Genomic DNA, 17,451 nt, shown 5'->3' on the forward strand with positions numbered 1-17,451 from the left:
TCCTAAGTATTTCACTTTTTTCACCAGTTGAATATCGAACCTCTTTATTATTTCTCTTTTCTGTTTCTGTCATATTTTTCATCAATATTTTCATTTTTTCCTTGTTTATTTTTAATCCAGACACTTTTCCATAAGCCTCTATTTGTTCTAATAGTTTGGAAACTGATGTAATTGGTTCTTCCAGAATAAATACTAAATCATCAGCAAAAGCTTGCAATTTATATTCTTCTTTTTTGACTTTTATTCCTTTAATGTTATCATTTCTTCTGATATTCCTGTTCAACACTTCTGAAGCCAAAATGAATAGCAATGGGGATAACAGACATCTTTGCTTTGTACCTTTCCTGATTTTAACATTTCCTGTCATCTCTTCATTTATCATTATCTTAGCGGACTGTTTCTCATAAATTGTTTTTATAGAATTTACAAATCTCTCCCCAAAGTCCATTGTCTCCAATTGTTTTATCATAAACAATTGGCTTTTGGCAATTGGCATTATCAAAGGCTTTTTGAGCGTCTAGAAATATTATTACCATTTGTTTCTCTGGATGTGATTCATAGTATTCCAACGCGTTTAGTATTATCCTAGTATTATCTCTAATTTGTCTCTTAGGTAAGAAGCCATTTTGATCTATATGAATAAATTCATTTAACAGTCTTTTCAATCTATTCACCATTATTGAAGCAAAGATCTTATAGTCCACATTTAATAGTGAGATTGGTCTATAGTTTTTTATCAGTTGTAAATCTGCATCTTCTTTAGGTATAAGTGTTACATATGCCTCTCTCCATGAGTCTGGCATTCTTCCTATATCTAGGAGTTCATTTTACAGCTCTAGCATTACAACACTCATTATTTCTTGAAAAGTTTTGTACAGTTTGGCTGTTAAGCCATCCGGTCCCAGTCCTGGTGCCTTTCTGCTTTTTTTTTTTTAATTGCTTCAGTCAATTCCACCATTGTTATTCTTTCTTCTAACAATGCCTTATGTTGTTCCGATATTTTTGGTAACTCTGAGTTTTCTAAATATTTTATTTTCTCTTCTTCCAAGATATCTTCCTGACAGTATAGTTTTTCATAGTAATTTTGAGTTATTCTCATCTTTTCTTCATTACTATAGTGTAATTTCCCCCTTTCATCTAATAAATACTTTATTCTTTTCTTCTCTTTTTCTTTTTTTATTTTATATGCTAGGCATCTTTCTGGTTTATTTGCATTTTCAAAAAAGTTCTGCCTGGATGTTCTTAATTTATTTGCTAACAATTCTTGTTCATTTAGTTTTCATTTTCTCAGCATTCCAGGGAAGCATCTAATGCATGTAAATTCATTTTTCTCATCATTTCACCAAGTGGAATCTAGACAGAGTTTCTAAAGAACAGTTTTTCAGGATTGTCAAAGGTTGGGTAGATAATCTATATATTCTTCTATGGTTCTTGCTGGCAGACTCATATCTTTAGCTGATTCTACTTCATCATTTTTTTATTTTTCTGAATTTTGTCTTGCCAACATCCAGTAAGAACTCAAAATATCTTTCTTCTCCCTCAATCAATCATATTTCTCTTCAGTTGAAACTTGATAAAACTTCTCAGGTATTATTTTCAGTGCATGAATTCTCCATATCAACATCATATTCTCTTTTCACAATTGGTAGAAGCTGATAAAAATCATCATAGCAAATTGTTAAAATTCCCACAAAGGCCTCATTTTTCCTACATATCACAAAGTGGCTGACCTACAGATTCATTACTCTCCTTTCTAATCATGGGATTTTCATCCCAGACAATTGCTTCACGTATTTAAGCAATTTTCAGGATTTGAGGTTCTTTTGTTGTTACAAAAACATTTTCATTCATTTTGAGGAGTATTTTGATTCTTAAATGGCTGTGTTTACACCAGACATATGAGATAATGCTACAGCAATAGCAACATTTGCATCTTCCCTAAATTTAGTGAGAAGCTGAGAGCAAATTTGTTTCCTGTACCTCCTGGTGCATCAGTTAAATCGTTGAAGAAACATTGCTTTGTACATGTATAGTCATATACTGCTTTTTGCTTATTATTCAATAGGAGCTCATTATGCTTGCAATAGGTTCCCCGTTGGTATATAACCTGAGATGTTCATGAGGTAGAAGTTGCAAGTTGCCTATCCTGACCTTTCTCTTCATACAGCAGAAATTGGCAGATTCTCCAGGGGATAGGAATGCATAACAACAAGGGAGGACTTTGGCCATGGTACCAATATCAGCAGAAATATCGCATCATGCAAGTTGTTCATTTTGCCTCATTCTTTGTTGAAGTCTTATTCTTGAAGACAGGTCTTGTACTGAGAAACTCTCGGAGTAATTAATGTCACATGTTTTCAAGATGATCTCCCTTTCCTGCTCCATCTTTTCTTTTTTTTTCTTTGCTTGAACTCATGATTTCCCAATTTCTTGCCCACTATACCAACCTGGCTGTCAAATCGGGTATGATTAGATGAGTTTAAATTATGAAATAGCATATGGACCAGAAGATATATTTTGTGCAAGGAGGTTGTGCTGATTATACTTTTATTATTCTAATATAAGATAAATGTTCAAGCAAATGTAAGGCATTGAGTAGTAATATGGAAAAGAAAGTTGAACGTAAAATAAATCTTGTATTTCAATTCATTGTATTACCAAGTTCTAAAATTATCCACCTGCATTGCAGATGAAAAAACAACTATTTTGTTAGCTAGTTATAAAATTTTAGCAGATAAAAAGGTAAGGCCAAGATGTCATGGTCATATAAGTTTCATAAAAAAGGAAAAGAGATTTTTTCATTGGATTTATACTTTTTTTTAATAAAAAGTTTTATTTTTACATTCATATCCAACAACTCATCCAATGTACAGTCATATACAATTAGTCGGGCTTGCCCAGTCACCACCCCCTCCTTTTAACTCTCTTCCCTCTTCTACCTTCTTCTACTTTCCAGACCTTCCTCCCTTTCTCTTATCTACATCCTCTCCTCCCTGCACTCTATACCTTCCTTCTCCCTCTTCTACCCCTCTTCCTTCCTCTTCTCCCTCTTCTACCCCTCTTCTCCTCTTTCCTACCTCCTACTCTCTCCTCCTTTCTCCCTCCCCACCATTCTAAAATGGTAGCTGGGCAGACCCGACCCTACATTAATTATATTTATACATCTTCAATAATCCCTGCATTAACCATCACTCCATCCTCTACCCTCATCCCCCCTGGTTCCCCTCCCCCTTACCCTCCACCCCCACCTCGATTGGATTTATACTTTTAATGATAATGTACCCAGTTCACAATGTCAAAATCTCTACGTGAATTGGAACAGAATTAGATGCTGATACCCCTAATTTTACAACTGTTATGTTTGATTTAGAAACAAATGTAAGCATAAATGAGTCTACACATTATTGTGCAGAATTGTAGAAAAGAATCACAAAGTTACCTGAGCACAGCCCTCTCCAACATCATCAAATACACGTATGAGATATTTTTATTTACATTTTGCTTTATTTTCAAAGTGATTTCAATATTTTACAAACTTCTGTCACATTTTGGGATGATGCACTTCCTTTACAATATTTCAGCAATACCTAAATTATCATCCTACTCACAACCACTAAAACGTCAACAAATATGCCTTATTTTTCAATCTTAATATACTAGTACTCTTTATGGGAACTCAATTATTGTACATGTTCTTCATCTGCTTAACCTTCATCAAGATTTTCCAAAACTTTTTTATCAGTTTCCTTGTCCCTGACACTTCACCAGCTAACAATGGTTTAAATCATGTAATTAGTAGCATATCTGCTGCAAGGGTTCTAAATCTGGATGGTGGAAAAACAATATTTGAAAAAAAAAAATGATGAAGTAGCGGCTAATAGTCTTCTTCCAAATATTTACTATTTCAACATTGCATTAGCCTGCCACATGGCAAAGGAAGTACAGCTATGCATATAACTTCTTCATCTTATGCACATAGTTTACACTTACCACATATTTGACTCCATGTCTCTAGATCACAGTCCTCAGAAAAAAATATTTTTCATTGTTTTAAATATATTTTTGACTTGGGTGGGTTGTAAAATGTGAATGAATGTTAATATATTAGGATTGAGGTGCAGAATGTGTTTTTTTTTTTTTTTTTTTTTTTTATTGAAAGAGTTTTAAAAAAAACAAAAACATTTTCCCCCTTTTTTCCCCCTCCCTCCCAAAAAAAAAGACAAAACAAAACACCCCCCTCCCCACCGCTTCCCGGTCAATCAAGGTAAAGTCCAATCCAAATAACCACATCCAAAGCTTTTCGTCTCCCAACCCCCTCCCCATTACATAAAATAACTTTCTAATTATTCAAAGGCAATCTGATATTTCTTAATCTGATATCTGTTTTGTAGATAATCAATCCATTTTTTCCATTCAATTAAATATCTTTCCTGCGTATTGTCTGCAGAATGTGTTTTTAAAGAAAACTTAGTAGGCAAAAATCTTAGGTGTGCAGAGTGCATGATTTTAAAATCTTAATATTATACTATTTTGCATTGCAATAATTTCTTTGAAAATTGCTAAAAAGCCAATTGATTTAACAGACAGTGAACTTTAATGTTAAAACAGAGCTTTCTATGATTTACTGACATTCTTTTTATGATAAAAATAACATGAAATAAATGTATGTGTGTTCGTATGTGTGTGTAGTGAAATTGCTATATGAAGTATGAACACAATCCTTTTATACAGGAAACTCTTTAAGGAAAAAGAGGTTGAAGGAAAATATATATAAATTTGGAATATTACATTTTCCAACTGTAATATTGGAAAGTTGATAGTTGATTTACTGTTTATGGTGTCTGCTTTGTTTAAAACAACTCTTAAAATCATTGACTTTTCAATTGTTTGTAAACTTACAATCCTATTCATTATTAACATACTTATTTTTAAAATAACATCTTGATTTAAGATCCTTCCAAAATAACATATTTTTCATATATCTTTTTCTTTACATAAATATGATTTAATAGTCCATTGTATTTAAGAAAAAACTATTCGGCAATAGAGATATACAATATTCAATCTGAGCAAATGGGAATGAATTTATTTAAATTCTCCAGGTGAAATCAAAGCTTGTTCCCTATTTACTAGATACAGAATTTTTCTTTTTTAACATAATTCCTAATTTAGATTGAGGAAATTACCTTCATTTTCCATGAAATTAAAAAAAGTGGAAAATGCTGGAATAGTTAACTAAGAGATTTAGAAAAGGATGCCATGATTGTTTAGTGGTTTTTTTCCTGATTTCTCTTAAAATATTAGTCCGTTGGAATAGAACATTGCAATAGTAATATGTTCTTACGCTAACATGAAACTTAAATTGACTGTGAATTAAAAATAAACTATAAATATTTGGTGGCCAAAGAATGATTAAAATCATGATACCAATGTAAAGAACTATAACAACCAGAAAGTTAACTATATGTGACTTCTTGGAGATGGTTTTTCCTGAAAAAGCAAAGTGAAATTTACCAGTAACACTCTGGCATCTTTGGCTGTATTGGCAGATTTAACTGTTTCTTGCCTGCTGTATCTAATGAAACAAATTGGGAGAAAAGTTGGAGAAGAAAACAGAACACTGAAAAATAATGAACATGGATTGTGTGACGAGCAGCAAAAGAGGGAGAGAGAGTGTGTGTTTCGAAGATAAATAAACTGCTAGGATATTGAAATAATTAGAAGCAAAAATATACATCACTTTTTAATTATTTCCAAAGATGACCGTTAAAGAAACCTTGGAAAAAAATTGCTCTGCCTCTCTTGATATAGATTAAAACCATTTGTGTATGTACATCATGTTGTTGTCTTAAGGGAAAACACTATAGAATAGCAGTATATGTGCACTGAGAAAAAAACACTAATTTGGAGAAATTTCTTAGAACCCCCTTTTCCCTCCTTCCATCAGAAATGCCCCAAAGGTACTTAAAAAGAGGTGGGAATTGTTCTGTACAGAGAAAATAAGTATAAGCAATTTGGAATCAATAATTGTTTTTGCCTCATAGTGAGAAATTTCTCCAGCAAGGTTAGGTTAGAAACAATTTCTAATATCCTTGAAATCTCTGTCAGGTTGGCACAATTCTTCCTCTTCAGTTTTACGCATCTCATTGAAAAAAAGTACGATAGCCATTGTATATGAGTATATAACTATCTCACAAAGACACCAAAAATCCTTTTTGCAATAAAATCAACAGACTATCAAGTAAAAAAAAAAAATCAGAGGTACCTGTGGGTAAAGATAAATGGGAAATGTTGACATTTCTGCCTGTTCAACAAAACTCGCAAAAATTCACTTCGGCATGTAAAATGATGGTATAGTTTCCCCCCCCCCCGCTTTCTGTCTCCCCGATCAGCCTAACCTTCTGTGTTGATACATGAACGCTGGTACCCACTTAGAGAGATGCCAGATGATCAGTGCAGAATGAAGGTCCCAGGAGGAAAGATCACATGGTTTTCTTTGCCCTGTGACGTCACCAGCAGATGGCATGGGTACCAGCTCTGGCAGTTGGCATCAATGTCACTTTTTAGAGATCAATGAGATAGTACACATATACACAGATCTAGACTCCAGGAGACGATGCGACATTCAGATTGAAAAGATTTGGAAGGAACCAATAAAATGAAATCTGTTAATTGAATCAGAATTTTAAGGCCAAGGTAATGCAAGTAAATAAATATTTCTATGTGCTTGTGTCTGTGTATTTAAGCGGTGCCATTGAGCATGCATGCAAGAGTTTAAATATAAAGAAAAAGTAAAGCTTGTATTTTTACAATGATGTTATTTGCTACTGCTTCTGTTTCCCTGTTTTTTAAATGTTAACATACTTTCACCAATTATGTAATACTGTCAGAATGGCATGGATAATACTGAGAGTTGATATTTTGATGGTGGGCTTAGTTTAGCTTAGTTTTTTAAATTGAAAAACCTGCCTCTGAGTCAAGGTTTCTTCCGTAATTGTTTGTAAATTTGTGCTTATCTATTAGAGAAATCTAAAAGGCTCTTTAAAAAGTTACCTCAGGGGCAGAAATAATAAAATGAGGAGCAAATGATTTTTCTCCCCCCTTTTTTCATTCCGGATTCAGAACACACGTGCACAATTGCAGTCAGAATCCTGAAACCATTCCTGTCAAATATTAGCTGGAGGGAAACGTCTGCTCCTTGAAGAACACAGATGCTACAGTAAAGTGTGAACAGACTTAGGTTTGCCTCTTTTTTATTTTTATTTTTATTGAAAAGGTGGGGGGGAACACCAAATACCTTTATTGTAGAACTGGAAAAAATGTTTAGGTTCTCTAGTCTATCATTTTAAAATAAAGAAAGAACAAAAAAATGTATTGCCAAATGCTTTCTGTGAATATACTTTTCTAGACCTACTTTACCAGAAAAATAATAATAATCCGTGTATCACACATTTTCATACTGATCATTAAAAATTCCCTCTTCACTTTAATTAAGTCATTGAATGATTCGCTTGCCTTCTTTTACATTTTAATTCTTCCGATTAATTTAGCTTTATTGTGAAGATTTGTAGAAAAATATATGAAAAATGTTGTAATATAAAAGTTGATTTTTTTCCCATCATCTTAAAATGTTTTAAGTTTGAAAATTATTGTCTTTTTTAATAGTCAAAATCATCAGATATTTCAAATGTATGCATGTTATCTTATTATTTTATATTAAATTCATATTAAATGGTTTTTTAAGAATATTGTAAGTTCTTAAAAAACTTATAAAAGGGGAAAGTAGTTTTAAAAAGTATTAAAAGTCATTGTTTTGTTCTGATTGTTCTATTGCATTTGAATCTATATATTTGAATTAAATTAATTTGTAAAGATAGCAAATAACTATATATAATGAGGGGACATTTGGAATATATAGAAGAATATATATATAGTGTATGTATATGAGTATATGTGTATATACATACATACATACACACACACACACAGACACACACTAAAAACCATCTATTGGCATTCTTTCAGGTAACATAAAATTATAACATCATGTTAACGCTACCGTTTGACGAATCTGTTGTAATGCAAGAGTCCCAGATCTGCAGAAATCTTTCCAGAGAAAATGAAGACCAAAAGCAAATTAAAAAGCCAGAAATCTTTGTAAAACAGATTATGCACCAAGGAACAAATTTTGAAAGATCTCCAGCAGAATACACAGAAAAAGAGGAAATAGATGACCGAGAGGAAGAGGATGAAAATGGTTTGCCCAGGAGGAGAACTCTTCGGAAAAAAAAAATGACCAAGATGAGAATGGATAGAGTTAAATTTAGGCGTCAGGAAGCAAATACCAGGGAAAGAAATAGAATGCACGGCTTGAATGATGCACTGGATAATTTAAGGAAAGTGGTCCCTTGTTATTCCAAAACACAAAAGCTGTCTAAAATTGAAACTTTAAGGCTGGCAAAAAATTATATATGGGCTCTTTCAGAAATCTTACGAATTGGCAAGAGGCCTGATCTGCTGTCATTTGTCCAAAACTTGTGCAAAGGTCTCTCCCAGCCAACAACAAACTTGGTGGCAGGATGTCTACAGCTGAATGCCAGAAGTTTCTTAATGGGTCAGACAGGAGAAACGGCCCATCACACCAGATCTCCCTATTCTACTTTCTACCCACCCTATCACAGCCCAGATCTGAACACTCCCGCAGGTCATGGAACGTTTGACAGTTCCAAGTCCATGAAACCCTACAATTATTGCAGCCCATATGAATCTTTCTATGAAAGCACATCTCCTGAGTGTTCAAGCCCACAGTTTGAAGGCCCCTTAAGTCCTCCCCCAATTAACTATAATGGGATATTCTCCCTCAAGCAAGAAGAAGGTTTGGACTATAGCAAAAACTACAATTATGGCATGCATTATTGTGCAGTGCCACCCAGGGCTCCCCTTGGGCAGAGTTCTGTATTCAGGTTGCCTACAGAGAGTCACTTCCCTTACGACCTACATCTGCGCAGCCAGTCACTCACCATGCAAGATGAATTAAATGCAGTTTTTCATAATTAATGAGGAAAGTGAAAATAAACAGTGGTCATTCACCTCTCTGTCTAATTAAGATAAAGCAGATGCTTGTGCCCTAGTTAATTGATGCAACTCTATTAAAAATCTGTTTGCTAGGTTCAAAAGTGTTTGTTTCTATGTAGAACCAATAATAATAAATAAGAATAATTTTACTGATTTTATATTTAATCCAGCTTGGATCCTGGTAAGCACTGTGAAATTTTGTTTTCAATGTTTTTTAATAATAATTTCATTTTTTTTCCTTAACAGTTGCTTGATTTTGTCAAGCAGTGTGTTGATATAAAAATGGTTGAGCTGATTAAACTTACATTGTAGAAAGTCTGCAACTCTGTTTAAATTGTACAGTCATTATATGAATGCATGCTGCTCAGATCTGATGAGTTTACAATGATATAAAAATTAGAAATGATATATTATGTATTGGGGAAGAAGTAAATTTTTATTTTAAATTTTTGGAGGTTTTTTTTTCAGGAAAACTGTTGCAAGCATCATGAGACATGAAAGACATGGTGCAGCAATATTTTAAGCTATGCAAAAAAAATCTAAGCAAAGTGCATCTAAATAAAATAGAGGGTAACACTGTTTTCCAGTTGAAATCTGAAAGAATTGCTGGCTGGAGCTACTTATAATTCTTGATTTTTTTAGTTTTGCATACAGTTTAATATAAAACTCACATAGCACTTCTTTTGTATTATTCTGCCTTTACTTTGTATAACTGTGTTTTTGATCATGACATCAGTTATGACATACTAAAATCATATGGTCACATCAGTGGACTATTGCTGTCTTCTTTCTGTGGGATGTTTCTTTTCACAGGCTAAAAATGTTAATATTTACTAATATAAATCAATCATTAAGTCACATCCTATGAAATAAATGAAGTCAGAGCATTTAAATCAGAGTGCTAAGGCTTGGCAATAAAAGTAAACTCTATAAAGCTGATGAATGACTGGAAGTCCTTGTAGGTGTAATTCTTCAAGGATTGCTTTTTTAATTCTTGCTACAAACTTGATTTGTACTAAGTATGGCAAATTATGTACAGAGATACAATGCATGAGTAGGATTACAGCAGATTACAGTTTTAGAATTAAAATAAATCAAGAGCTAATAAAGTCTTAGTTCCTCATTGTGAAGTTCAAATATTTTACAATTAACCAAAATATTTGAATCAGTTAAGATACATTTTTTGTAATCTTAAAAAGATAGCAACTGAGGCAATAGGCAAGTATGGCAATCATAGACATATAGTCCTACTAAGAAAGCCCTTTTGTATGGTGGGTATATAATGTGACTCTGAAGAAACAGAAAGTTGGAGAAAGAATTTATGGCTTAGAGAGGCTGATATGAGAAAAGGTGTTCCCTTCCCTTTTCCAAACTATTGAAGGCTTTAAGCTTCATTCAATGAAATAAGGGTAAGACTGTGGGAACACCTAAATATTTTCCACACCTAGCTTTTGAGGTTACAAAAAAAGATAAACATTTATAAAAAGCAGTATGAGGACATGTTGTTGCATACGTTCCAGCAAATGTGTTTGAATCTGAAATCAAAGGTTGTGGCACACCCTGTTTCCCATCATCAACACTTCACTTATTTTTAAAAATATTCTATTAATTTTCAAAGGGGATTTCACTGTCATATAAGAGTGCTCCAAGTCAATGCCTTTTGTTTACTTTGATGGTATATTATTTTGTCTCAAAGCAGTAACAATTCTTATGCCACAGTAGTCTTTACATAAACACAAGCTCACAGTTTTTGATATTTCACTGGGGTTACTTGAGAAAAGAAGCTGACTTTTATTGTTTGCACTGCTTGAATGTGTTTTCTGAAAAAGAATACTTAATATTGCATTTCCATATAAAAGACTCATTTCCGTCCCTATATTTGTAAGGAAGGAAATTCAGAATTTTATACAAGAATACAACCCAGGAAAAATCCCATATATTTCTGGTAGGTACTTTTTAGAATCAAAATTAGGAAATGAAATTATCTGACTCCTGAAGGGTAAAATACATAGTCTAGGGCATCTTCTAAGGTAGCTCAACAATTACCCATGTACATTATAGTTACTAGTGGTTTTGTTCTTCTTAAAAGAGCAGTTCTTACTGCTAGTTGTCATCAGCTAAATAAACCTCTAAAATCTGGTTCCATCATACATTACCCTATGTATTTTCTGCCTGACATTTAATGTCTGAGCATGCCTACAGTACACTCTGTAGTGTGTATGGAAATCAATAGAACTTATTAGGTATATCTATTCACCCAATTGATTTCAATGAGTCATTTCTGAACTTGATTACATCTGGATGGACTCCATGAAAAGTATTATTTCTGAGGTGATTAAAAGCATCTATCAGTAATGTAAGGTTAATCACTCAATATGCTCAACATATGGCGAAAATGAGTGCTAACTGGGACTTTAATATGCAGCATATCATACTGAAAAAGTGTTAATAACTACATTTTTTTAAACTGAAAAAATCTTGCATGGAACTTGGCTGAGATGATCAGGAATAATATAGATGTAAAATTGTCAATAGCTAGCATCGCTTGAGAAAAAAATATCAAATGAGAAGAATCAGAATATACGTTACATTTTAGGGGTGCCAACTGAATAAATATATAGGGGGGAAACCACATAGAATGAATTTCTCAGTCACTATTAATTACTATTGCTTCTCTAAGTTGTGTTGAGGTACTCAACTAAACATATTGTGCAGGATTTCATGGTAGGTTGTCGATAAAACTGCATTAGCTTTTACACAATCAGATAGAGAATGAAAAAGAGGCATGCTTTCCTTCACCTGGCTCATATTGCTCAGCAAAATCCAAAGTTGTATTAAAGAAGGTTCTTACAACATGCAGAAGTGGACCATATTCAAACTAATGCAAATATGCATATCCTTCCTGAATCTGGTTGAATATGTAGAGTTTGACAAAAGGAGAATCAGTCTGAACCCTTTATTCATTCATCTGAATCCCTTTAAGTTCATGACTAAGTATATATAATTGGACAAAAGTATGCCAAATTTCTACAGATACATATATACATGCTTTCAAACATTCACCAGGTGTAAGAGCAGGCTGACTTGGATGATGTACAGAACTGATATTAAACCACCATGACAAATTGCTACTGATGGATGCCTCTTTAATAGATTTGTCCAGGGATATATTTGTCCAGGGATATATTTGTTCAGGGGCTAAGACAGCTGAGCTTGTTGATCGAAAGGTCGGAGGTTCGGCGGTTCGAATCCCTAGTGCTGATGTGTAATGGGGTGAGCTCCTGTTACTAGTCCCAGTTTCTGCCAACTTAGCAGTTTCGACAGCACGTAAAAATGCAAGTAGAAAAAATAGGGACCACCTTTGGTGGGAAGGTAATAGCGTTCCATACGCCTTTGGCGTTGAGTCATGTCACAACCATGGAGACGTCTTCGGACAGCGCTGGCTCTTCGGCTTTGAAACGGAGATGAGCACCGCCCCCTAGAGTCGGCAACGACTAGCATGTAAGTGCAAGGGGAACCTTTACCTTTACCTTTATATAACTTTGAAAAAGAGAAAAACAGTAAAACAAGAGGGCCCCATTAAGTGACATTTTTTTGAGCCACTCAGAGTTGTTCCAGTGCAGTGGATATATAGTTTTTCCAATCTCTCCATTTTCAGACCCATTTCCAGGAAAGGTTACCATTGCAATAATGTTTATTTTCAGTAGAGTTTTAGTTGCCACTAAATCAGGACAAAAAACAAAACAAAACCCAATCTCTTGCCCTCTTGCTCTTAAGGGCAAACTAAATATGACATTAGTTACTTTAGTAAGCCTTGTGCAATGTAAATTAAATATATGTCATGGAAGGGGATATGAGGTTCATTATTATGGTGGAAGCTCTAAGATATAATGTGGGATGACATATAGCTCACTTGTAATAAGATGAAAGATGTAATTGGAACCAATAACAACTCTCCTCAAAATTGTATAAACTGTTCTAGTCTGTCCCCCAATCATATTTGAGTTATGTTAGATCAGGGGTAGTCAACCTTTTTATACCTACCAACCACTTTTGTATATCTGTTAATAGTATAATTTTCTAACCGCCCACCGGTTCGGGGAGAAATGCACGAGCTATTCTGGAATGAGGCTCCTTTGTTTGCGGTCGCACTATAGTGCCATTTAGTTTCACTTACATAATGTGAACTAAACTTATGCGTGGGTGATACAAATAGTATATTTTCAGAAATTTAAATTGTCACAGTGAATTTTCTGAAAACCTAATGAAAATGTTTTTAAATAATGCTCTGAAAATTTTTTAAAAAGTTAATTAAATTTTAAAAAAGGAAAATACTTCAGTATTGGACAAAACCCCTACTGCCCACCATGAAAGCTGGAACACCCACTAGTGGGTGGTAGGGACCAGGTTGACTACCACTGTGTTAGATTCATAGTCTTAAAAATGATTTTTTCCCCCCATGCCTTAATTATGTTCTCGTTTACACATCTCCAAAGTTTGCTATTTATTTAAAATAATTTCGCATTCAGGATATAAAGAGATGAATGGTTGATCCAACTTTGAGTCTCGATTGTAGAAAATAAGAACTTTTTAAATACCCAGTTGACCATTTCCTTGGTCAAATATTGGCAGCATTGTCTAAAATGACTACTTATTTTAACTGATTGACTGGTGATATTTTAAACCGTTGAGTTTCAAAGGTTGTTTTTTTTACCTTTTTAAAAATAAAATATCTATATAATAGGAACAATAACAAAAAGGAAACCACTGTCTCAGACTTTTTTTCCCTTCCAGGCTACATTGTGTCATGGCCCTGGTCAATCTTGCAACATTGCTACAGGGGCATTATAATTGTGACTTGTCCCTGTGCTAATGCCATTTTATCTTTAAACAAAGGCTATTTCAGAAATAGCAAGAATCCAATGACTTGTGATTTAAGGGTGATCCACTGGTAATAACGATAAGCATTCCTGCTTCTGCTAGTTTCCCAGCTGATTAAGAAAAGGTATCCAAAAAGGCATTACAAGATGCCCCAATGTATGGCTTTACAAATAACAGAAATTTGGAAGGCAACAGCGAGCTTAAAACATACTTATTTAATTGCGCAGGACTGAGCTAGATTTTAATTTACGGGTTTTAAATTGGGTTTTATTTTCATATTTTTAATTTAGGCTTTTAGAATAAGTTTTTTAATTGTTTTTAGACTGTGTTTATCTATTTTTAAATGCCTGTAAACCGCCCTGAGTCCTTCGGGAGATAGGGCGGTATATAAATTTAAATAATAAATAAATAAATAAATAAACAGTGGATTAACATTGGAAAATGCTTGAGAGTTCTCAATACATTTGTTCACTATTTTGTTTAACAATCAACATCTCCATCACACAGCTTCCCCTCTGAGATTTGTTACAAAGCAATGGAAAAACATTTGCAAATGCATATATTTAAATAGAACATAAAAAAAAGAAAAACTAGCAAGTTACTTATTGCTTTGTGAAAAGGGGAACAGATTTTTAGGGAGAGAGCAAATTATTGGCCAGCTTGAAATAATTGTACAGATTGCCCTGCAGTTATCTAACCCAGAAACAACAAACACTGGCTGGCTGATGGGTTTTCCTTGATCTCTAGATTTCCAAGTACATACACATGAATATACTCATATAGGTTTATTCAAATTAATCTGCATTGTCAAAGCAGGTTTGGTCAATGCTGGGCATGTTTTAAAATTTGTTGAGAAGTTAGGGGATGAAAAATACTAGTCATTTATTTTCTTTTATTTATTTATTTATGTTGTCACACAGTATATATAAGCATAAGCATGAAATAACTAAACAATATATAAGCATAAATATAAGCATGAGTATATAATAACCATATTAATTGGATATAACAAAAGGAAACAATAGGACAGGAACGGTAGGCACACTTGTGCTCTTATGCACGTCCCTTAAAAGGTCTTTGCTAAAATGAAGAAAACTTGGGGAAGCCCAAATCAGCTCATATCTGTCCCATGAAGCTATTATGCAATCCTAATTGGCAGATCATGGAGAACTGTTTTTTAAAAAAAACAAAAAACCCACTCTGCTGTTTATTCTATGATGGTAAACTCAAATTACCTCTGCTTTAGAAATGAACAGAATCCAATAATATATGAAATAACATATTGTGCATCAGGAAAATTAAAAAGAAAAACTGAAGTCTCCTATAAGAGCAACATTTAAACCTATAAATAAAAAAGCCTGCAGGGACCAGATTATAGCAGGGCACAACTTTACTATACAAAATATCCCAGAAAGCTCCTCCAGGTAAATTCCCCAGCTATAAAATGTACTTGGAAAAATTCACTCATACCAATCACTGATTATTTGCAAAGAGTACTGATGATTATTTTCCATGCATTCATTTCATCTTGTTTTCTGAAACAGCCAGCCTTTAGAGGCAGGGGCTTTAACAGGAATGCGGAGGGCATATAATACTTGAAAGAACTAATTATGAAGATTTTTTCTCCAATATGGAGGTTTTAGGATGCTTTCTTGAGAAAATAAAGAACTGATTTGATGATCCAGGACAATTAAAAGCATATTGCTTGTTATACAAAAATATTGTGATGTCAACAGATTCCTCTTTCTCAATCTAGACTAATTTGTTATATATCAGCTATAGTATTCCCTAGAAGCATCTATGAAGTAATCCACACACTTAAATAATTAACAACCTACATTTTAAATTATTTCTGATTGTTATGTTCCTGAAAACATAATTATTGAAATGCAGAAGATTACAATTAATTAGTCAGTTAAATGTTACTTTTATCAAGACAAAGCAAATAGTTTTTATTTTTAGCATAGGAAATGAATTAGGGCAGAAATATTCCCCTGACTTTTTCCAAATAGCCTTCTGTTCATTGAATAAGATGCAAAAATAGTCTTCCTGATAGTTACTAAACAACTAATGAATTTATTACAGATTCAGCCTTTTATTTGATTTAAGTGGACAATGTAAATTATAAAATATTGCTTATAATTATCATCTTTGGACAAGTTGAATACATCAGGAATTAATGTTGGGGTATGTGATAAATGAACATGTCCAGAATTTATATGGGGCTGACCTTTGGATTCTTTGGTTAAATTACTGGATCCATGCCTCAAAGATCTTTTACTTTAATTAATCCAATAATTAATTAATTTCAATTAATTAAATTTACAAACTACATATATATTAATAATTAATTAATTTTCTTTACAATGAAATCTAACACAAAGAGAAGTAAATATTTATATTTCACAACTAAAACCTTGTATAAAAGATGAAAGTTTCACATTCTCCAGATGTTTCCCAGAACCAACATTAACTCTACAATCTTTATTTCAAGACTGAGCAGTAGGAATTCATCTTTAAAATAGGTGGAGTACTGTATTGTTTTTTTTATCTGTCCCATTCTTTGGCTTGGTTTTGAATTATATTGTAGAACAAAGGCTTTCCAAAAAAATTGATAATTTGTACATACTTAAGTTGATTCTAATAGGCATATGAAAACCTAAACATATTAGGTCTATATTTTCTCCTCATTAATCAGCACAACAATTACCATAGCTGTTGCTCCCCCTTCCCCAAGTAAATAAAAGATTAAAGAGACAGGGAGGAAACAGGGAGTTTAATAAGGAGAAATAAGGAGAAACTTAGAAAATTTCTCAAACCTGAGACTGGGTTGAATTTTCAGTTCTATTACCCTTCCCCTTTTTTGCTTATCCCTATTAGGAAACCTAATTCTGCCCTTAAAATTGAACTTGTTTGTTAAATTTATTTGTTGTGTATCTTGCTGTGGCTTAACAACAATAAAAACGAAGAAATGAAAACAGTGTAAACAAAACAGAAGTGAAACATAGAACAATAAAATAAATAATGAAAAAGAAAACAATGAGAGTACATCAATATGATCATAAAAAGCTGGATGCATGGAGAGCAGGAAGAAAGTGGGGGCAGGTGATGTCTGCCATCAGTCTAGCAGCCGCCTCCTTAAACTGTTTTCATTCAACCTGGTAATTGCTAGAAAAACTTCATTGTTTATGCAGTATAACAATAAAAAGATACTAGATCTAAAATTAAGTTACAACTTCAGAGCTGTAACATTTGTACTATACCATCACCATTATCAGTGCATTTAATATTTGTACAGCATTTTGTACCACACCTGATAGCATGTGCCAGATGAAGATGATATTTGAATAATCCCACAAAATGGCACCCATAATTTAAAAGGCTTTGACAAATTCCTTTCAGTTGGGACAGAGAGTTAGCAAATGCCCCAAAGTGGGGCATAAGAGAATACCCCAAAGTGGAAATGCCTATCCTATGCATAAAATTTAACACAAA

The 17,451-nt window shown here is 33.4% G+C and overlaps 2 protein-coding genes across 2 annotated transcripts in view; one reads left to right on the forward strand and one right to left on the reverse strand.

Moving 5' to 3' along the window:
- The window catches only part of LOC131197679 (uncharacterized), a 208,153-nt gene that overhangs the window by 146,046 nt on the left and 44,656 nt on the right, over positions 1–17,451 (reverse strand). The window lies entirely within an intron of this gene.
- NEUROD6 (neuronal differentiation 6) lies at positions 8,047–9,057 on the forward strand. The gene has a single exon (XM_058182032.1). It carries the CDS (start codon positions 8,047–8,049, stop codon positions 9,055–9,057), a length of 1,011 nt encoding a protein of 336 aa, XP_058038015.1.

This window comes from Ahaetulla prasina, chromosome 4 (assembly GCF_028640845.1).
Source record: "Ahaetulla prasina isolate Xishuangbanna chromosome 4, ASM2864084v1, whole genome shotgun sequence".
Taxonomy (NCBI): domain Eukaryota; kingdom Metazoa; phylum Chordata; class Lepidosauria; order Squamata; family Colubridae; genus Ahaetulla; species Ahaetulla prasina.

Excerpts from the sequence above, each read along its gene's own strand:
- NEUROD6 (XM_058182032.1), top strand. The coding sequence starts at position 8,047 with ATGTTAACGCTACCGTTTGACGAATCTGTTGTAATGCAAGAGTCCCAG.